Here is a 23,881-nt window from a genome sequence, read left to right as displayed (position 1 = left end):
TAATATTGAATATTGATGTAACATCCTTTAAATGTTTAGAGATTTTTAAGAACAGGTCACTTTGCTAGAAGGTCATGATTGGTAGTACCCTACGTGAATCCAAGTTGAAATGGCAGCAGTTTTGAAACCGTGCCCTAATATCGTGTGTGTCCTCCTCGAACAGTTATCACATCTCTAATTCTTTGTTGCATTGAGTTCATCAGGGCATTGACTTTCCGTATTGGAATGTTATTCCATTCTTGGACGAGTGCATTTGCTAACTGAGGGAGGGTATTTGGGGGGTTACGGCGATTTCGAATTCTTCTGTCTAATTCATCCCACAAATGCTCGATTGGGGACAGGTCGGGGCTATATGGAGGCCAATCTATAGGAACAATGTTCTGTGTCGCAAGAAAGTCTCTGCAGACTCTTGCAACGTGTGGTCTCGCGTTATCTTGCTGAAAGGTTAGATGATGCTGCCTAACAAACGGCACAACATGGGGCCTAAGGATCTCATCCCGATAGCGTACGGCCGTTAAATTCCCATTGACTATCACCAAAGGCGTCTTCAAACCATGGGAGATTCCCGCCCAAACCATAACTGATCCACCCCCAAATCGGTCGTGTTCCAAAACACAGGCGTCAGCAAAACGTTCGCCTCGACGCCGGTACACACGTTGACGGCCATCTGCTCGAAATAACGTGAATCGAGATTCATCGGTGAAGAGCATAGACCTCCAACGTCTCATAGGAAAACGTCTGGGCATATGTGCCGTTGCCCATTGCATACGACGTGCTCGACGTTGCGGTGTTAGTGGTAAACCAACGTACTGTCGCCTTGCATGCAAATTAGCCTCACGCAGTCTGTTGATCACTGTTTGGGGATGAATTCGACGGTTATGATTACCAATCGTATTCCTTGCCGTTTCAGCGGCCGTTAATCTCCTGTTACGCAGGTGTGCCAACCTAAGAACCCGGTCTTGACGTCGCGACGTTACGCGTGGACGTCCTGATCTCGGCTGGTCATCGACTCTTCCTGTTGCGTTAAGACGTGAAACTAATCGACTAATAGTCGATTTGTGAACTCTGAATTGTCGAGCGACGTGAAGTTGCGTGTTCCCTGCCAGAAGCATCGCTATAGCACGTCCTCTATCAACCTTTGATAACCGTGGCATAATTGTAAAAGGAATTATTGTTTGCAAAAGTATTGGCGATGATGTGGCTCAATGTTAGTGATGAATTGATACTGGTTTGAATGAAAAAAGAACGCATATGTTTGTACAGGCACGGTTTTTGATGTTTTTACCGCGCCGGAAGTGCATAGGTCTCTAGTCACACTTGGGTGATTTTGAAGATTGGTATGGGTGTTAGGCAGGGTGCATGTTTATTTCCGCGATTTTTATACAGATATGTATATTTAATACAAAATTAATCACAATTTTCCATGTTGCGTTTCTTTTTCGTTTCAGTATATATAACTGCGAATGAGATTTTCTTACAGAATTTGTACATTATATCATTTGAATTGGTCTAATTATGTTAAACTATTATGTGATTTAAAAGAATTAGATAATTTCCATTGATATAATGTACATATTATATAAGAAATGTCAGTCGGAATTGTAATTTATCAAAATCAAAAAATAGTTTGAGATACCACCCTTTACTTCTAAGCACTCCATATTGGAGATACGTCCCTGTTCCTCTAAACAAACGATATGTAGTTCGAATTTCAAAAAAATTATACATTAACTAAACCTAAAAATCAATGCACAACATTATCTCATTACACCATTATTTATACATTATTGCCTATTGCAATAATCACAATATTTTGATATTTTGAATACTCAGTTACTTTCTATATCAGAACTTAAATGATAATACATGTATTATTGAAAATAGCTTTATAAAAGATATTAGTTTATCATCCTCAAATCATCATGCCCATGTTCCCGTTAAGATATCGTTAAAATCTGAAGTGTGAAATAAGAGGGACCGCGTAAAATATTTTAAACAATGCTGTATTAATTAATCTCATCACATGTACCAATCAAATTGAAATTATACCTTAAAGCATGTTCCTCTCAATTAGCCGTCATACTAATAACGATTTACCCGATAAACTCCTAAATATGCCTATGAATACATTAAATGAGTATATTACCTTATCAGAAGTACACATTACATTGATATTACATTTAACAATGTATACCCGCCTTAATTTTGGTTAGGGCAACATGTGGCCTTACGATTGGTCGAGCCAAAGGAATACCAAACTATCGTAAGACTGGACAAAATTAAAACATTTCGTCTGTATGAACATGTTCGCTTATAGGTAGGACTTCCTGCAATAAGTGTACATATTACAAGAACATGGGATATATGTTGCATTTATTTTTTTTGAATAACAGAGTTATAAAATATTATCTTTGGCTCATAGATATTTGATTTTATATAAAAAAAAGAATTAAGAAAATAGAAATAAATGAAGTAATGAAATAGTGAAGGACACCTTTTTACATATATTGATATATATATTGTTTTTGATTTCAAAATATTTTATTTAATCAAAATGATATAATGAATTGCGCAACATATATGCCTATACAAGACTTCTGCCTAGGGATTCATCTCTTTAAAATATATCATATGATTTAGTAATTAAAATATAAACACTGGCTTTGAAAATTAAAAAAAAAACCTTCATTTTGAATGAATATTTAAAGAGAAAACAGCTGAATGGTGCAGTGTAATCCATTTGGCTCCATTACACTTAAGATTAAATTTTGAAGGCTGCTAATTATATATTGTCGTGTCACTTTTACAGACCCTTCAGATAGAGGGCTTCTAAAATACCAATATCTATATATATGTACAATTTTTATCAGTATTTGTACACATATTAACTTTATTTATTCTACAACAATTGTGGCAGGGAACCTGGGAACCCAGGGAAACCCCACCTGGTCGTTCAAGTGATCTCATACATTTCATGTCCGACCGGGGAATCGAACCCCGGCAGTCTAGATGAAAGGAAAGTGTGTTACCACTATGCCACCAAGCCACTAAGATAACCATCCTTATAATAACAGATACGTTACTGTGATTTTGATGTCTATTTAAAATTTTCAAACCTTTTTAGTAGTGGGTTTATACTTGTTGTAACATACATTGTGTACGTTTGTTGTTTTGCCCTTGTCTTTCTGTAGGGTTGCTATAAATTCTTTTATAATTCAACATGTTTAAATCCTTTTTTGTCTTTGTTATACCCCTTCTAGATTCTTTGCATAGTTTAACATCTGTTTAGGTCCTTTTTAATTATTTGTTATCCCCACGTCTATATATACATTATGTTGACCCCTTCGGATCACTGACGAAGACTAAGAATGAAATAGTTGTATGACGTAGGTCTATATTCCGTATCCTGCATTTACCCGATTTCTTACAAGATGTATATTGAAAGAAACCTCTATCCTGCTTTTTGTATAGTCCATCTTTATCTAAGATGGTTTAACTGAATAATGAAATTCAACGCAGCCTCGACTTGACTTTATATTTCAAATCTTCTGTATGATAAATGATGCAAAAAGCAGGACGCTTTTGTAATGTAATAGTGACTCCCTACATAAGGTGTGTAACTTCCGTGTTGATCATTGTTATTCACACACGGATGAGCTGACTGAGTTATTTACTGTGAAATCCGTAATATAATAAGAATTTGCTCGGCGATTACCATAGAAAATGATACAGTACAAAACATGATACGCTATCTGTGGCTTTCAAAGTATCAGTGTATTTGATGACATATCTAGATTACCAGAGAATAGCGCTACGATTTTGAAAAACAAATTCTGACACAAAAGATGGACTACGGGGTATGTATATCAGTGTTCAGAACAGTGTATTATGAAGGTAATGCATTCCAACTACCTTTCACGGGGATATCAATGCGGCAAGCTTTCCACATATATCGTATATTATGTTCGTATTGTTTCTCGAACTTATCGCTCGGCAAGGCTAAACATATATATTACATGATACTCTATAACCTAGCTTGCTTGAGTGCATAATGTCTAGCATTTTTAATCCGTGGATTAATAAGATATCATTGTACGAACATGCAATCACATTTATGATAAATTCTAAACAGATCATAATGTTTGTAGTCTGCATACCAAATTATTGACTCGTACATACTTACATTTATATATCTGATACGTTTATAACATATGCCATATCTGTATCAGATATCTTATAAACATATCATACATGTTACATATCCAATAAGATATACAAAACATCCCACAGATTTTAAAAGAAAACGAAACATTATAAAGACATAAAATATTTATTAAAATGATGGTATAATGGATCGACAATACTCCATGTATGACTTACAGCATGCTTTAAGTTGACATCGTAAAATCACTACGTTGTCGAATTTACAGATTATTTGTTGTCAAAGCATGTATTCATTATCTTTACTGTGCGATGTTGATGGATTCACAGTATTTATACAAGCAAAATATATGTGTGTGTAAGATTTACAGTTTCATGCTAACCATGCTTAGGATATTAAGTGTGGTATGATTGACATTTTTTTTAAATTGTTGTCTTTAAACTTTTCTCACAACATTTATCTACAACGGCTAAAATTCCAGTGTCGTATTTGATAAAGCTAAAGTTTGTTCGTTTTATGCTTTTCATGGATAGTTCGCGCTGAATTTCATAATTTAGCCGATAACTGTATTATGTTGACAGCCTTTTGAAAAACTCTATATTTGTGTTCTGATAAACATTAAACTCGACCAAGCTAGACTTTATAATAGACTTAGAGTTATCTTCATCTAGATCTGCTCAGTTACGTCAGCAATTCATAAGTTAAGCTTTCGACGGAAATCTAAAAATATAACGTGATCCACGCCTGTGCGCGTCCTGTTACATTCCTTAATTATAAAAAATAAAAGCGTGGGTTTGTTTATCAAATGCTGAGAAGTTTCACTGTCAATTCATGGTGACTTTCCACGTTTAACCTGACATCAATGTTTGTCTAACTAACTCTGACGCTGTTGGTTTGCTCACTCATTTTCTTTTCGTTCATGACAGTAACCAGTATGCATGTCTGATCGACTATGGGCTTACGATGCTTGACTTTGATCGCAAGTCCGCCGTTCTTCAAACCAACCAGTTAGGGCATGCACATATGACAGATTTTCCGCCGCTCATTTATATATAGAGAGTGGAGCAGCGCATTAGATATTCCCGTAATCACTGGGGAAGTTTTAACTGCAAAAGTATTGCTCTTACATTATATCATCATCAGGGTATACATTCTATCACTCAATAAATTGTTGTAATTTTGTCATTATTCACGTATCACGAAAATAGAGGAGCTTTAAATCCATCGTTTTTACGGACGGCGAGTAAAACTTCCGGGAAGCGGTGTGACTGCATCTTGTTGATGAGCGAACCAAATTTAGTTTCTATCTAAGATAGGGTATACATGTTATATGATTCAGCGAACAGTACTCATTAGTGTGATTGTATTATCAGGATGACGAAAATACACATGTATGTCCACATATGCAAGTACTCATAATTCATTAACACTCGATCTCACAAGCATACGCATCAAGTCACGAACTTGTGTACAACATTCAAGTTCACATATATTTATTTATCTAATCAACTTCACTGGTCAATATTTACCGGAAGCAATTTTTTTTTTTTTTTTTTTTATCGAATAGTCGCACAAGATCATTTTAGCCTGTTATCTCAAATTATAAACATTGATTTTCAAATAATATTATTAAAAACTAAGTGTTTGGATTCCTACAAAGGCAAAATGTCTTGAAGTAAATTTGACCTGATAAAATATTGATCTGAAATTGACCTGAAGGTATTTTGCCTGTTCAGTGGATCTCAGTGACGCCGTTTATTCCTTTAAGTTGGCAAAACAGTTTTTACTTTAACATCTTTATTTTTTATGACAGGTTGCAGTCCCATTGCGCTCAAGTTTTAGAACTGATTCCAGTCCATTTAACTACAAGCATTCAAACAACTCTGAACCTATATCACAGAAGGATGACGGTCACAACAGGCGTTTCAACGCCCACAGATTGCCGCTTATCCTGCTTGTGTTCAGTTTGCTGGCCTGTGCTGGAGTGGCCGTAGCGGTGGTTATGGTGGTCCTAAAACCCAATACAGGTATTTGTAACATCATCAAGACAAACACAAAACTGAAACAATTTTGTAGTCCATAAAATTAAATTTAAAAACAAAATAAAACATTGTTGTGTAACATGATTACTGACATATATATCTATTTAGAATTATATTATCGTGTTTAAGCTATAATTTCCCCAGTGTAGCACACATGTGTGCTCTGCTATGTTTTATGCTAACAAAAAACGCAAAAACCAATATTGTCGAAATTTGAGACTTTATTGAATCCCATTAGATAAATCAACAACAATATCAATAAACTATTCGTATAAAAGGTTGGGTACAAATTATACTTAAAAAAAACGCCATTGTATCTGATTACTCCTTACCATATGACACCGACATGGTGTTAGTATTCAGTTTATCGGATTGTTTACCTTCCTAGTTGTGATATACAGGGTGTCCCAAAAAACATGTCCCGAGTTTGACGCTTTATAAAAAATGTTTTAATAGACGGAGGAATTCGATGTATATACCACAAGAAAGGTAATGATCTGCTTAGTACAACGATATATAACAACCCTACAAAATATCTTTTTGTTAGTACTTATATTGAAATTCATGAGAAAGTGACATTTCGCTAATTTTGCGATTTGTTCAAAAAATTGATAATTTCAGTCAAAGAATGTGTTCGAGGTGTCCGCCCTTCTTTTCGATGACATGCTGAATTCTGTCCCTGAAATTCCTCACCACCTCCCTGCATGTGTCTGGCCGGTTGTTCATGAATTCCTTGTTGATGGCAGTTTTGAGTTCTTGGAGATTAGATGGAGGAGGAGTGTAAACACGGTCCTTGAGGTAGCCCCAAAGGTAAAAATCTAACGGGTTCAGGTCTGGAGAATGAGGTGGCCACTCAATGTCAGTACGCAACGATATCAGCCTATTGCCAAAAGTGTCTGCTAGCCAGGTCAACACTCGATTTGCTGTGTGGGGTGCCGCCCCATCTTGCTGATACCACACACCATTTAGTTCATGTCCTTTTCTCCTCAGTGCTGGTATGAACCTCTTGCTGAGGATTTGAAGGTATCGATCTGACGTCACAGTAGCCGTTTCGCCTGCCAACTCATAGAAAAAATGGTCCAATGATCCCATGTCTGCTTAAAGCTGCCCATACAGTTACCTTGTCACTATGCAGAGGTTTTTTTTCCATAAAAGTCTGGTTTGGATGTCCCCCAAAACCTCATGTTCTGCTTGTTCACTTGGGCACTCAATGTGAAGTGAGCCTCGTCTGAGAACCACACACTGTCAAAAATGTCGTCGTGTTCCAGCACCCAGTTCGTGAATGTTAATCTCGACGCAATATCACTTTCTTTCAGGTGTTGCATTACATATATATTGTATGGTGTCAATTTGAGATCGAATTTCAGAATCCTTTGCACTGATGATTTACTTGGATGTTGGTTCATGTCAGACAGTACCTTTCTGATGGACCTCTGTGGTGTTTCCTCTATGATGGTCTTCACTTGACTGATGTTCTCGTCGCATCTAGCGCTCCTCCGTCTACCACTGCTTCCTTTCCTGCGATCGGTGACACATCCATGAGCTTCAAATTTTGATACAATTCTGTAAATCTGCTTCCTGGAGATGGACTGCATACCTGGGTGACGTTTTCGTAACATTTCATTCACTAAAGTAGGGGATTTTCCGGTCGCATAGTAGAGTTCAATACTTTCAGCCTGAATCTTCATGTTGCTGGAAAGTCACTGAATTGTGACATCATCAATGACGTCATCATTTCTATTATGGCGTCATCACACGTACTGATGATGTAATCAGTACATGTGTTCCCAATTAAGTTAAATTAGGATACTCCTGCTTTCCAAAGCATTTTAAATTTTCAAAAAAAGTTTAGTATTGCAAAAGGTATTACCTGTCAAAGTCGGGACATGTTTTTTGGGACACCCTGTACATGCGAAAAATGTATTATTGTACAGTTAATTGGCAACATAGTTATATAATAACGATTAACCTTTTGGTGTCATTTTGCCTTCCAGCACAAGAATCAAAACCTATTGGAGGTAAGTAGTTGAGATTTCCATAAGTCTGACAAGAAATTTCAACAAAATTAAGTTGAATAATATGTCATCTACGGTATATAATTCAAAGATAAATAAACTTCAATACCTTAAGTAATTTGTAGCCTTACAATGGATACTTCTCTACAGTATTAAAAACACTTTTAATATATAAAAGGACGCATAGCTAGTCCCTTAATACATGTTATATGGAAGCTGAAATGCCATGACATTGGAAAGTAAAACATTTATAACTACTTTGTTCGTATTTTATACAAGGCAACGCCGAATTGCAGATAACGTTGAATAGTACACTGACAGACGCGCTAAAGCAAAGTGATTCACCTGAGAGAAAGGCTTTTGATACGAATTTCTGCAACCAGGTAAGCTTTTGTAATTAAGCACGGAAGGGAATATTATCCGAATAAGTAAATGTTTTATATTCGATTTGGTATGCAATGAATATTGTATGTATTTAAGATTCTAGATATCCTAACTGGACAAACTTTTCTGACCACGTGTGTTTTCATCAATTTGCTTCCCCGGTAAATCTCCTCGCGCGCTTTAATCCGAAATGATAAATAGAAGGTGACATAACAGGTTTTAAATGTATAAGGCAAAATAAAGAAAGTGTATATTTTTAATATCAATCACAAAGTCCTAGTTTGAGATAAATATTGACAATCAATTGTTTGTAATAGTAACGTTTATATCTGATTATGCATTGAAGGTGCTTGGTATCTACAATGACGACCCAAGTTCAGTGAAAGATATGAAACCAGAGTGTAGAGTAGACAGTCTCAGGTAACAATATTTCTTGATGTGTTTATAAACATTATGTTAATGTTGTACGCCTTTTTATGACTTAACATTCCTTCTGATAAATATTACATATGTTTTATTATGAAAAAGAGAGGAATCAAATCATTACCCTATGAAATTACAACCAAACCTACAAATTAGCGTTGTTGAGGGCCGTAAACCGTCTATTTCCAATGGAATACTTACGTTTATTCTTTTTTTTTTTATCTTACTATAGCGATGGAAGCATAATCGTGGTGTTTGTGATTACTCTGACTGGTGACACATCCGCAATAACAAAGGATACAATGAGGGAAATCCTCTTTACAGCACTACTCAGTCCGTCAAGCACTTCTGAAATGACGATAGGTAACCTAACAATTACAGTGGAGAGCATTACTGTTGTAACGTATACACAGGTATTCACTACAACGACGACGACTACAACGACGACAACGACTACAACGACGACATCCAATGCACCAACTACTATCAACGAAACCACAACTTCCCTGCCAACTACTACTACGACAACAACGACAACTAACCAACCTACTAATATCAGTGAACCAACAACTACTGCTCTGCCAGCTAATGCCACGGACGCCACAACTACTATTCCAGCAACAATTACAACCGAAATCACAACAACTACTAATTCAACAACAAACGCAACAACACCAATTTCCGAATCCACAGTCTTTCCGACTAACCCAACAACATCCTCTCAAAGCACAACAACAGCCCCGACCATAGCAATTTCTACAAAAACAACAACAGCACCGGCAACAACGTCCTCTACAACCACAATATCTTTACCGACCACCATGTCTTCTCAATCTACAAATGCATCCCCGAACACAACAACCTCTAAAACAACAACAGCCCCGGCCACAACGTCCTCTGCAACCACAACAACAGCCCCGACCACAACAACTTCTACAAAAACAACAGTCCCGGCCACAACGTCCTCTACAACAACAACCCCGACCACAACAACCTCTAAAACGACAACAGCAGTCCCGGCCACAACGTCCTCTACAACCACAACAACAACAGCCCCGACCACAACGTCCTCTACAACCACAACTACAGCTCCGATCACAACAACCTCTACAACCACAACAACAGCCCCGACTACAACATCCTCTACAACCACAACAACAGCCCCGACCACAACATCCTCTACAACCACAACAACAGACCCGACCACAACAACATCTAAAACAACAACAACAGCCCCGACCACAACAGCCTCTAAAACAACAACAACAGTCCCGGCCACAACATCCTCCACAACCACAACAATTGTCCCGACCACAACAACCTCTACAACCACAACAACAGACCTGACAACGACGTCCTCTACAACTACAACAACAGCCCCGACCACAACAACCTCTATAACCACAACAACAGTCCCGACCACAACAACCTCTACAACCACAACAACAGCCCCGACCACAACATCCTCCACAACCACAACAACAGCCCCAACCACAACAGCCTCTAAAACAACAACAACAGCCCCGACCACAACAGCCTCTACAACCACAACAACAGCCCCGACCACAACCTCTACAACCACAACAACAGCCCCGACCACAACAACATCTACAACCACAACAACACCCCCGACCACAACAACCTCTACAACCACAACAACAGCCCCGACCACAACGTCCTCTACAACCACAAGAACAGCCCCGACCACAACGTCCTCTACAACTACAACAACAGCCCCGACCACAACATTCTCTACAACCACAACAGCCCCGACCACAACGCCCTCTACAACCACAACAACTGTCCCGACCACAACAACCTCTACAACCAGAACAACAGACCCGACAACGACGTCCTCTACAACCACAACAACAGACCCGACAACGACGTCCTCTACAACCACAACAACAGACCCGACAACGACGTCCTCTACAACCACAACAACAGCCCTGACCACAACAACCTCTACAACCACAACAACAGCCCCGACCACAACAACCTCTACAACCACAACAACAGCCCCGACCACAACGTCCTCTACAACCACAACAACAGCCCCGACCACAACAACCTCTACAACCACAACAACAGCCCCGACCACAACGTCCTCTACAACCACAACAACAGCCCCGACCACAACAACCTCTACAACCACAGCAACATCCCCGACCACAACGTCCTCTACAATCACAACAACAGCCCCGACCACAACGTCCGCTACAACTACAACAACAGGCCCGACCACAGTGCCCTCCACAATCACAACAACTACCACGTTTATTTCACCAGGTAAGTTAGTGATTGTTTATTTCTATTAAAAATGTGATTCAGTTTAAACTTAAATGAATTCATTTCAAAGAGATGTCTTATTTCTTTTATGTCAGTATTTGTAATTGATATTTTATCCAAATCGTAATAACAGAGTCATCACGATAATATATCCAAATGATGACATTTATCATTTAAAATTGGGAATGACTTATATAATATCAAAACTAGTAACAAGCAGATTGCAACCTGGTATTACTTTCCCAAACTTTACCTATCAGCTGTTTGGCTTATCCGTATAACTCTAACTACGTATCAGTCTTTTAAATTTGACATAAATCCTTGTTTTTTTTCAGTACTTAGAATCAATGACGTCACCTCTGTTATATACCAGTCTTTGGAAATGGCATGCGTTGTCAGTAATCTCCCAACCAACTGGACTTCATTGGTTGTTTCCTCTGACGTCAGAGGTCCGATTGCTACATTTCCTTACACAGGAGCTGTAGTAGAACATGTGTCAGGTACATTCGGTGCCAGTGGGTCCAAATTTGAAACCAGTGCGACCCTGAACATAACCTTGGATAACCAAGCATCTCATTGCACTGACAAGGGTACATTTACTTGTACTCTGGTAACGTCAGGACACGGAAACTACACAGATACGGCTCGTCTCGATATTACAGGTAACAATACAACAGAGGAAAACTAATTTAAAAAAGATTGATTAGATGCCAGTTATACGGCCTCCCAGAACAGGCTTATTCAGAAACCTTCTTAAATCGTTCAACTGAATCATGAACTATCTATTTAAAGGGTGGAGCATCTCATGAATTCAGTTTTGGAATAACATCTTATTTTCCATTAATTTTGTAGCTCATCCTACCAGTACAATCACGGATTCATCGCCATACAGCGAAGGTGCAGAGAGCACCATTTCCTGTATAGGCGTTATCCCAGTCGGAACCGGAAGTTTATCTCTACAGATTAAGCCAGCTGGGGGAACAGTTTTCACGGAATTCAATACTGTGACTCCCACTATCACAGACGGAGCCGTGACGACAAATTGTACAGTAACGCGAAATGTGACATACACATTCACCCCTACATTACAGTTTAATGGAACCGAGGCCAAATGTGTCGCGAACAACTCAGCACTGACCGGGTCATCTGCCAGTTCAGCTACAAAATTGATAGTCGTGAATCAAGCTGGTAATTAGTTTATATATCTATAAAATGAAACGCTTGAATTCACGTTGTAATTACAATTATATTCAATATACCTTGATAATCGTGAAATATTCAAACAATTTCAGTTTTTCAATCACTTGTTGATAAACAAGCATATGCTTATTGGTGATGAAACAATTAAACTAAATATTTAATATACAGTTCAAAATCCTACTCACAATCATACTTATGTTTACCGACGGGCACATATTTTATACATGAATTTCGTATTCAGTGTTTCATTGAATAAAGGAATAACACGTAATTTGGGATGTATTATCTATCCTTCTTGATTCAGAGATCTATGAAACTATGTCTATACTATGTATAACTATATGAATAACCATAGAAAATGTAAGTTATTGAGTTATAAGTTCTTGACGGCCCATTACCACAATAAAGATCATTAAGGCTAAAGGTGGGTAAAATCAAAAGGCGCAAAATTGGCAAATGACAAAATGCGGTCAAACAAACAAAATGTAAACATTTATTGATGGTGAGTCAACAGTTCTAGAATATTGAAAATATCACTAAAATCTCATAATATTAAGCGATGTAGTTGGGGTTAAATATGTTCTTGTGTAGGTTAGTATTTCGACGGAATATAATGAGAGGTGATACATTAATCTTCTATCTCAATCGGTGGCGACATTGTCATAAACACATTTTTTCTGAGATACCACGTTATAACTATATCAGTGCCACGGATCTATTTCGAAATGAACGGTTCATATATCTGCGGAAATCATTGTTTTGTTGACTCTACATCATACATTTTAAAAGAGCATTATTTACATCACTGTTTCTTAAATATTTGCCATCTCTTTGTTGAATAAGTTATGATTGGAATATTTAACTGTGGGTTATTTCAATATGATACGTGATTTTTTTTTTTTTTTTTCAAACAAACATTTTATTCACTCAGATTTATAGCAATACACATTACAATATTTGTCCTCTCACAAGAGGGCTCTCACTCGTCATACTTCATTCACACACTGATTTAATTTACTAGTTTCCATATTGTGTACTGTACCTTATATATCTATTGACTAGGCCTAAAAAATAAAATAAAAAATATATTACACGGTTTTTGTGTTTTTTTTTTTAAATCCGCTTATCCGACGACCGTATCGTTGTATTACCCGCTATGCTTACATTTCCGGTTTATATTGGGCATGTGGATTGTGTGTGTGCAGTGTACGTATCGTCTAGTGATTATCGAGTTCGATGCAACGTTATTTTTATCAACTTCATGGTAAGTACTTACTATTAAAATTAAATTTGTATCTTGACAATATCTGCGTATTGAAATTTGCTAATGTCTGTTTCCTTCACGTGTGTGTTTTGTTTTCTCACTCCACGTGGTCGTGATCTGCAGGTGCCTGTGATTGTGTACACGTTGTTGGTCATGCTTCATTTATAAGGCATATTAGACTGTACTATTAAAAATATTCAATATTCAATTTTACATTTTGTTAAAATATTTATAATAATTTTTTTTTTTTTTTTTTTTAATCTATTTTCAGTTGGAGAGTGTTGTGTTCCTGTGTACAGTGTATCTTACTACAGGATGCAGTTCAGTGTATTGAAATATTCTACTCAAAACTGGATTATTAGAAGTCAGGATTCATTATCTATTCAGGAAGAGACTGAAGAACAGTTTTGAAGATTGGTGTAAAGGATTTATTTCTGTATTTATTAACATGTTCTGTCATTAATAAGTGCTGTTTTAATATAGAATGTAGACTTATCTGTTCTGTTTTTGCTTCACTTACACAATATCCTTTGTATATTGAAAAACCTATGTATGTTAATATCCTATTGATATCATCATATTTAGGGTATTGTATTTTATAACCAATGACAAAATTGTTTAGTGTGAACATGTTTTTATTATATCCTAATATCGAAAAAATGTCTTTCATGATTCTTTGGAAGTTTGCTAAATATGGACATGTTATGAAAAAGTGTTCATAATCTTCAATAATATTTTGACACAAATTACAATGAGGGTCTGGTGTTATTTTCCATTGAAACAGTATTTGTTTTGTTGTCAGTATTTTATTTAATAATTTCCATCTGAATTCTTTTAATTTGTTGTCTTCTAATTTATAGAATATAAAGTTACATGCACTTTTAAGATGATTTTCTGTTATTGTTAAGTGATTTAACCAATATAGATAGGCAATCGGTTTTTCTGATGTCATTGTTACTAACTGTTTGTATACATTTTGATTCTTGCATTTTTTGATGTCTAGGTTTGTTTGTTTTAACAAGGTTAATGTTACTTTCTTTTGTTTTTTAACAGTGATATTTTCAATATTAGTGTTTGTATCTTTTATTTTCTTTAACCATGCACCCGGTATTGATTTTTTAACTTTGTTAACTTCACTTATCCAGTTAGTTTTAATTTTTAGTTTCTGAAGTATTTTCTGTTCACTTATATTACCATTGTTGTCCAGGATGTCATGGATTATTATAATATCAGATTTTATCCAATTATTAAAACATAAACATTTTCCTTTGAGCTTTATATATCTGTTTCCCCAAATTATTTGAGACAGAATGTCTTTATAATCTTTTGGTTTCTGTGGGTTGGAGTTCAATTTTATTATAGTTGATATTATTTCATAGTAAAAAGGATTAATATCATCTGTTCTTTCTAAATTTTTCAAATTATCTAGATTCATTTTACATATAAGTAAATTACTTCCAAACTTGTCCAGTTGAAATTTAGGGATTATTTTCCAAAGGGCATCATCATCTGCTGTCAAAAATCTTTTTATCCAACTTATTCTTATTGTGTTTATGTGTGATTTTACATCTAGCATATTTAATCCACCTTCAGCGTAACTTCTCATAATTGTTTTTCTTTTCACTTTCTCTCTCTTTCCCTCCCATACATATTCATGTATTAGTTTTTCTACTTTTTTAATTATATGTGGTGGGGCATAGATAACTGAGTAAAGAAATGTTAATTTTGGTATTAGGAGTGATTTTATTATTTGAACCCTCCCAATAAATGATAACTTTCTTCGTTTCCAGATATTTATTGTTTTTATCACACTTTCTATTTTTTCTTCCCAATTTTTTTCTAGAATATCTTTAACATTTAAACCAAAATAAATTCCCAGGGCCTTTATCGAAGTTTCAGACCATTCAATTCCTTCAAAATTATCTTCTATCATTACTTGATTACCAAGTCTTAGACCTTTAGATTTTTCTCGATTTAATATCAGACCTGAATATGAACCGAAAGTTTCAATAATATTAAGTGCTTTTTTAATATCTCGCTTTGAGCTTAGAAATAGGGTTGTGTCATCAGCTAACTGTGAAATTTTATATGCCCTTTCTTGTTTATTGTTTATTTTTATACCATTTATTTCTTCATTTTTTCTTATGTTTATTGCCATAACCTCTACTGTTAGCACAAAAATTAACGCTGAGGCAGGACATCCTTGACGAATTCCACGCGAAATATTTACTGAATCTGATATCCACCCACTATTGCATATAGCACACGTAATATTTTGATATAGTAGTTTTACCCAACTAATAAATGATTCGTTAAAGCCAAATTTTTTTAAAGTTTCAAAAATAAAATCCCATTCAATTGTGTCAAATGCTTTTTCGAAATCAAGAAATAAAATTGCACCATTGATATTAAATTTTCCAGCATTATCAATAATATCTTGTATCTGCCTGATGTTATAACCAATATATCTATTTTTGATGAACCCATTCTGATCGGTACTTATAATTTTTGGTAAATTTTTTTTAAGTCTTTCCGCTAAACATCGAGCTATAATTTTATAATCAATATTCAATAGTGTAATCGGACGCCAGTTTTTTAAATTAAGTGGATCATTTTTTTTGTATATTAAGGAAAGGATTCCCTCCCTTTGTGATCTGGTCATGATTCCCTTTTTAAAACTTTCATTAAAACATTTAGGTAAAAAGTATTTAAGATATTTCCAAAATTTCCTGTAAAATTCAACTGTTAATCCATCCGATCCTGGTGATTTATTCAATTTCATAGTATTTATGGCATCAGTACATTCATCTATAGTAATGAGACCATCACATGATTCACTTTCTTCTCTATTTAGGGTTTTTTCAAAAACTGTTCTCTCTATATATTGTTTTATTTCTGTTGGATCTATTTTTTTGGAATTATACAATTTATCGTAGAACTGCTTCAATCTGTTTAAAATATTCTCTGGGTCGTTTAAAACATTTTCATTTTCATCTTTTATTTTTGTTATTGTTTTTTGTGTTTGTCTTTTATTTTCTAATGATAGGAAAAATTTTGTGTTCTTTTCTCCTTCTTCAATCCAATTGGCACGTGATCTTATTTGTGCACCATAAGCCTTTACTGTATATAGATTTTCTATTTTTTTCTCAGTTTCTGAAATTTCTTCTTCGTAGTTTTCATTATTTTCATACATTTTTTTCAAGTCATTCTCTAAATCTTTTATTTCATCTTTTCTTTGTTTTGCTAATTGTTTGCTGAATAATATACTTTTTTCTCTAATTTCAATTTTGCACAATTCCCAAGTTTTATCAATTGGATCTGGATTTTTTTCCGCGGTATCTATACATCTAATTATTATTTTTTCAATACATTTTACATATTTTTCATTTTTTAGTAGACTGTTGTTAAGTTTCCAATATCCTGGCCCTCTGTGTGTATTTTTAATATCAATTATAAGTGAGACCGCTTGGTGATCTGTTGATTTTATCATTGCTGGCCTTATGTCTGATTTTAGAATTTTTGGTATTAATTCTTTCGAAACTAAAAGGAAGTCTATTCTACTTGCTTCTCTATTTGAATTTTTCCTACGCCATGTGAATTGCTGTGTATTTTGGTTTAAAATTCTCCAAGGGTCAACTAAACTATGTTCCTTTTTCAATACCTTAAGATTGTTTACTGGTTTTTGTACCCTATTTACTGATTTTCTATCAATATTTGTGTCTTGAATATCATTCCAGTCACCGCCTATAATTATGAAGCCTTGGGAAAAGTCTAATAAGTGGGTTTTTAGTTTTTGTAAAAAGGTATTTCTGTGTTGTCTGTCATTTGGTGCATACAAATTAACTAGAGTGTAGACATTATTATTTATTTTTGTATTGATCATTAGTGTTCTCCCTTCTTTATCCGCCCATGTATTAATTATTTCATAATCAATATTATTTTTAATGAGAGTAGAAACTCCTCTGCTCTGACTTGTGCCAAAACTGTGTTGTATACAACCATTCCACTCTGTGTTTACATACTGTTTTTCTTTTTCTGTGAAATGTGTTTCTTGTAAGAATACTATGTTTGCTTTTTGTTGTTTTATCCATTGGTGTAGTCTATTTCGTTTTTGTTTTTCTCTAATTCCTTGTGTGTTAAGTGTTATGCAATGTATTTTATCTAGCATAATGCTATATTATTTATGTAGGTTATATCTGTGCGTTATAAATATCTTATAGTTTCTATAATAAAATTTCTTAAACAACATAATTGGAACATTATGACCTATAATTCTATAATATGTATACTTAGTTGATACACCTTCTATATGCACATTTATAGTGTAAGTATATATTACTAAGTTACTAGTGCCAAAATAATATCTTGCTAAATACACTTGAAATATCACTACATTACTCATTGACATTAGTATAATTTATGTAGTACAGTTCATATATTAATGCACTCATATTAATATTACACACTTCGTACATTACTGCATTAATAATATGTATGCACACTTCAATAACTTGGTACATTATTTGATGCTTTAACATCATTTTATACTTCAACATCATTTGATACTTCAACATCATTTGATACTTCAACATCATTTGATACTTCAACATCATGTGATACTTCAACATCATTTGATACTTCAACATCATTTGATAATTCAACATCACAACATCATGTGGTACTTCAACATCATGTGATACTTCAACATCATTTGATACTTCAACATCATGCGATACTTCAACATCATTTGATACTTCAACATCATTTGATACTTCAACATCATTTGATAATTCAACTTCGTACATTACATTAATAATATGTATGTACACTTCAATAACTTGGTATATTATTTGATGCAATATTTCATACTTTAACATCATTTGATACTTCAACATCATGTGATACTTCAACATCATGCGATACTTCAGCATCATTTGATACTTCAACATCATTTGATACTTCAACATCATTTGATACTTCAACATCATGTGATACTTCAACATCATTTGATACTTCAACATCATTTGATAATTCAACATCACAACATCATGTGATACTTCAACATCATGTGATACTTCAACATCATTTGATACTTCAACATCATTTGATAATTCAACTTCGTACATTACATTAATAATATGTAAGTACACTTCAATAACTTGGTATATTATTTGATGCAATATTTCATACTTTAACATCTTTTGATATAACATTTCACATATTTCTGCTTGATACTTTATTTGATGTTTCAATATTTCATAGATTACTGCCTCTATGGTAATCAGTGTATAAACTTTGTACATAATTTGATATTTCTTCAGAATTTCATATAATACTACACTTATGATAAGTGTACACACTTCATATTGCACTAGTGGTAAAAAGGTATACTTTTGGTACATTGTTTGATGCTTCAATATCACTACATTACTCATTGACATTAGTATAATTTATGTAGTACAGTTCATATATTAATGCACTCATATTAATATTACACACTTCGTACATTACTGCATTAATAATATGTATGCACACTTCAATAACTTGGTACATTATTTGATGCTTTAACATCATTTGATACTTCAACATCATTTGATACTTCAACATCATTTGATACTTCAACATCATTTGATACTTCAACATCATTTGATAATTCAACATCACAACATCATGTGATGATACGTGATTTAACATTACCAAACAAACAAAAAATCTGAATTTATTTTCTTCTTCAGACATAGCATTCAATGCGTATGACAGGAGGGAGGAAGTTGGTAGTTCAAATATCGTTATTGGTTGTTACGTACGCAGCGCGCAAGGCTGGACAAACGTTACGATGACAAGAAAAACGACAGGTTCTTCGTCTGCGACAACTATTTTTAGCCTGGACAAAGGTGGAACTCCAAGTCAACCTTTGGCTCCTCGTGGATCTTACGTGTACACGGAAGATAATTCGTCACTCTCTGTTACCATAACGCTGTCTACCCTGGACTGTGTGGATCGTGGAGAATACACGTGTACAGCTACTGGGGCTTCCAGTCCACTTACTACCAACATGACGTTTACACTATATAGTAAGATTAAAACAGAGACGGAAATTATGAATAGCTATCTCATGATTATAGATCAATTAATAACAGATAATAGCGTATCGATATATGAAAAAAAACTTTAGTTGTAATAAAGATTAATAGGACGAATGTTGTGTATATTCAAAAGGTAGAGTAACATGGAAACGTTTGATAAATTACGAAGAAAGAATTACTATTTCAATTTATTTGATTTCAACATATAGCATCGACATCATTTCGAAGTTTAAATTTCTGAGATAGAAATAAATAACTTCTGCGCTTACTTTTTAATTTTTACATTTTCTCCTATGAATAAATTCGCTTATAATCCATTTATAATGTTTTGATAGAAAATCCTGGGACTCCAATACTGACGTTAAATCCGGATCAAATTGAAAACCTGATGTTCCATAGAGGTGGATTCGAGCACCTGTGTATGGCGGAGGTTGGTTTTCCTTCCCCCGGTAACCTCGCAGTCGTGTACAAAATGAAAGGACAGTCGACATTTGTGCCATTCGAGAGTGACCGAATTATACAATATGACACAAACACGACCAACACGAGTTGTGGAACGACAAAATATTTCAAATTTGGTCTCAATTTTACGTCGGCAGACGAAGGCGGAGAAGTAAAATGTGTCGCAACCAACCAAGAATTAGGAGTTACTACCGAGTCGGCCGTTGGTACACTAGAGCTGATTCCAAGTATGTATAATGTATCTTATTAGTACCCTACCGGTAAAACTAGTTTCCTCCCGGTCTGTCCGCTTGCAAATCCGTTCACTCATTTTTCAACCATTCTTTAAAGTCTGTGAAAGTTTCTACGTATCTTCAGCATGAGTAGCTACATACCAAGTTCGAGTTTTAGCTTTTTTGGGTCAAGGTCAAAAGATCACTGTTACTATTTATAGTGGGTTTGGTAGGGGACATGTTTGTTAATTCAGTAATTAAATCATTTAATAAAGATTATATTTTAATCATAATAGGTCTTTTTTCAAAGGTCATAGGTTTTCAGCACAGAAGAAACAAACAGTAAAGAGTATATATTTCAGCTGATAATTAAATACCCAACTTAATATCAAAGAGATATTATTGATGAAATTCGTAAAAATGTGATAAATAACTATAGCAGCTGGACGCTTGATTGACAGAAATAAACAACATGAAAAAATATGAAAAAATATATATATATAAGTGTGTCATATACTTGTGAGTGATCTCGTATTAACATTTTTCCAAATACCAATCTACTGAAATTAATTATTTTAGGGCAATACTGCAACACAACCGATGCCCCAAAGCATTTACACCATCCGACAAACTGTAACAAGTATGTAGAGTGTGATAGGAGATATCCGTATGGTAATCAGTGCCATAATGCAGACCAGTGTGCCGATATCACAACGGACAATGTTGTATGCAAGAGTTGTGAAGGAGTTGTATGCCCTTGGAACATCACAAGTAAGAGTCGCTTACAATGCTGATATAGAAGGAAACTTTATGACGATAATCATATATTTGATGTTTAAAATTTTAATATATTTACACTATTTTTTTTTACATTATATTCAAACGACAACGGACAAAAAAAATGCATGAATTAAAGCATCTAAATATCAGAAGGAAGTTTAACTTTGTTAATATCCACAACTGAAATTCTTTCATATCCATATATATAATACACATTTGTATATGATGTAGAATTGGTAATATCACAATGTGTTGTGCAGATCTCTCTTAAGAGCTTTGATGGTTTGATGATTGATAACAAAATATCAATATAAAATAATGTTTTTCATGAAAGTGGTGAATGGTGATTTATTCGTCACCATAACTACAATCTGTCTGGATAATTTACATTGAACGTGTGACGTAATTGTCGGCATTCTTATTCACAGCAACAACACCAGGACCAACAACCACAACGCTGCCACCACCTTCGTCCCAGTGTACGTATCATTTATGTCCCCAAATACAGAGATTATTGACCTACATTTCATAAAGTGTTTCTTCCTTCATAAGATACGTTTACAATGACTTTTAGATCAGATACAAAGCATGTAGACAATAATTATCATTTGTTTGCTATGATCCCGAATTGCTCTCAAGATGTTCACTCACTGAAAAAGATTGCTTGATCGATATTATCTCTTTTAGATGTAGTAAGTCGTTCCAGGCTAGGTATGAATTCAGCACTTTGTCGTGATAATGTTAAATGAATTTTCACTAGGATTGTACAAAAGAAATTAATAAATTCTTAGATTTCCATCTCCACCCACCCCCCACTTTCTAGCCATGTCACATTTTGTTTTTAAATTAAACTTCCAAAAGGATATATCAGAATAATTCATGTCTAAGTTCATGTTATTTTTGTTTATTAATGCTGTAAAACATCGCTATTTTTAGGAACAGTAGTTATTGCTAAAGCGTGATTAAAATGAGAGTAAAACAAATTTGAACATTACTACAGATACTGACCATCAAAAAAGAATTCTTTGTAACTAATTCGATATATTTTATTTTACATAAGAATCTTGGTAGACAACTTGTTTACCTGTTAAAAAGTCGACAATGTAACAATCGTGTTGTCGGTTATGTTGATAATATTCACTAAATAGTAGAACATATGCACTCCACAGTCATCAACTGCACCGATGAGACGGTTTTCATAGGGGACCCTGTTACTCTTACTTGCAACATGACGGCAGCCTTCGACTATATCAACATTACAAAGGCTACTCGAAATATTGCTGATGTCATTTCCGGTGGAAATGTTGTCAATCGAAATTTGAAGACTGGGGAACAGGTTGTGTTCAGTCAATCCTCCCTCAAAATTTCCTACGATAGTGCCGAATGTGATGATGGAGGGCAGTTTACTATAGATGTCAGCAACACTGGCGGAAGTACCGAATCACAAGCAGTGTCACTTACTATTTGGGGTAAGTTTATACCAATCATGGGCAGTGACACTTAATATATGGGGTAAGATTTGACCAATCACACAAGGTGACACTTTATATACAGGGTAAGATGTGACCAATCACACAAGGTGACACTTTATAGCCATCGTGATTTGTCTTTCGTTTAACTAGTTGCACTACTGTGATCAAGTTCAAACATGTCTGAAACGAACCAGAAATACTCGTTATGAGATGGCTCTTTTTTGAGGAATGTCCAAAATCCAAAATAGCCGCCATTTTGAAAAATGAAAATAAACATTTAAACAGTTCCACGGGAGTTATTGAAAACTGGTTGGAATGTAAAGGAAGTAAAGCCGATAAAGTGTTAGTATTTCTGCGAACACGTGAAAACTTTGACATGGAAGCCATGGCTTCTAACTTGTAACATGATTGTGAAATTACAGTATTGCACAATTCAAATCGTTGTCAGTACCACTATACTACTACATAGTATGTATATTACAAAGTACCAGTCTCATGAATCAAATGACCATTAAGGCTAGTAGGCATCTTGTTTATGTAAATCTGCACGCATGTACAGCGACCAAACTTTTATGGCTGGCCAATAATAATAATAAACGTATACGATATATTATTCTTGTGGTTAATTGTATTGTTGACAAACGAAACGTAAATACACTTTTGCAAAGCTAAAAATTTGAAACAACTTCAAATAAACTATTTTGGTTGGTATTTATATGTTTATACATCTAATTGACAGATATACCGAAATCCAGCCCAACTCTCACCTCTGCCATCAGAATTGCAACCGGTAGTCCTATGTATCCTGCTATCAAATGTTCAGGCGATACAGGTTATCCCTCTGGAGAGATCAATCTTCAGATGAAATTAGACGGATCAAGTTCGTTCGTTAATGTCACGCAATTCACAAAGACAGAAACATCCACAGACGGGAATTGTACCACAACGAAAGAGGTGTCCTTTAGTGGGAATCCCACTGTAGCTATGAACGGGTCCTATATTAGATGCGCCACAACTCACTTGGATGCTAGTAATGTTCTTTTCTCGGCGCAAGAGTTTTTTTTGTTGTTGATGGTAAGTAACGACGTAA

The 23,881-nt window shown here is 34.9% G+C and overlaps 1 protein-coding gene across 2 annotated transcripts in view; it reads left to right on the top strand.

The window, feature by feature from the left end:
- Positions 1 to 23,881, top strand: part of LOC117341946 (mucin-3A-like) — a 58,363-nt gene that overhangs the window by 5,055 nt on the left and 29,427 nt on the right. Inside the window, exons 1-14 of one of the 2 annotated variants that reach the window (XM_033903830.1) lie at positions 3,740 to 3,857; positions 5,976 to 6,189; positions 8,199 to 8,222; positions 8,499 to 8,602; positions 8,950 to 9,023; positions 9,259 to 11,315; positions 11,651 to 11,977; positions 12,168 to 12,503; positions 19,515 to 19,853; positions 20,201 to 20,554; positions 21,119 to 21,310; positions 21,748 to 21,798; positions 22,489 to 22,788; positions 23,531 to 23,865. In XM_033903830.1, the coding sequence (XP_033759721.1) occupies positions 3,846 to 3,857; positions 5,976 to 6,189; positions 8,199 to 8,222; positions 8,499 to 8,602; positions 8,950 to 9,023; positions 9,259 to 11,315; positions 11,651 to 11,977; positions 12,168 to 12,503; positions 19,515 to 19,853; positions 20,201 to 20,554; positions 21,119 to 21,310; positions 21,748 to 21,798; positions 22,489 to 22,788; positions 23,531 to 23,865 (4,719 nt within the window). In that variant the 5' untranslated portion in view covers positions 3,740 to 3,845. Of the gene's footprint in view, positions 1 to 3,739; positions 3,858 to 5,975; positions 6,190 to 8,198; positions 8,223 to 8,498; positions 8,603 to 8,949; positions 9,024 to 9,258; positions 11,316 to 11,650; positions 11,978 to 12,167; positions 12,504 to 19,514; positions 19,854 to 20,200; positions 20,555 to 21,118; positions 21,311 to 21,747; positions 21,799 to 22,488; positions 22,789 to 23,530; positions 23,866 to 23,881 lie in introns of those variants that run through there. The other variant, XM_033903829.1, reaches the window with a different exon arrangement.

The sequence above is a fragment of the Pecten maximus genome, chromosome 14 (genome assembly GCF_902652985.1).
Source record: "Pecten maximus chromosome 14, xPecMax1.1, whole genome shotgun sequence".
Taxonomy (NCBI): domain Eukaryota; kingdom Metazoa; phylum Mollusca; class Bivalvia; order Pectinida; family Pectinidae; genus Pecten; species Pecten maximus.
The sequence above is the reverse complement of the archived record's forward strand: the minus strand, read 5'-3'. Positions and strand labels throughout refer to the sequence as shown.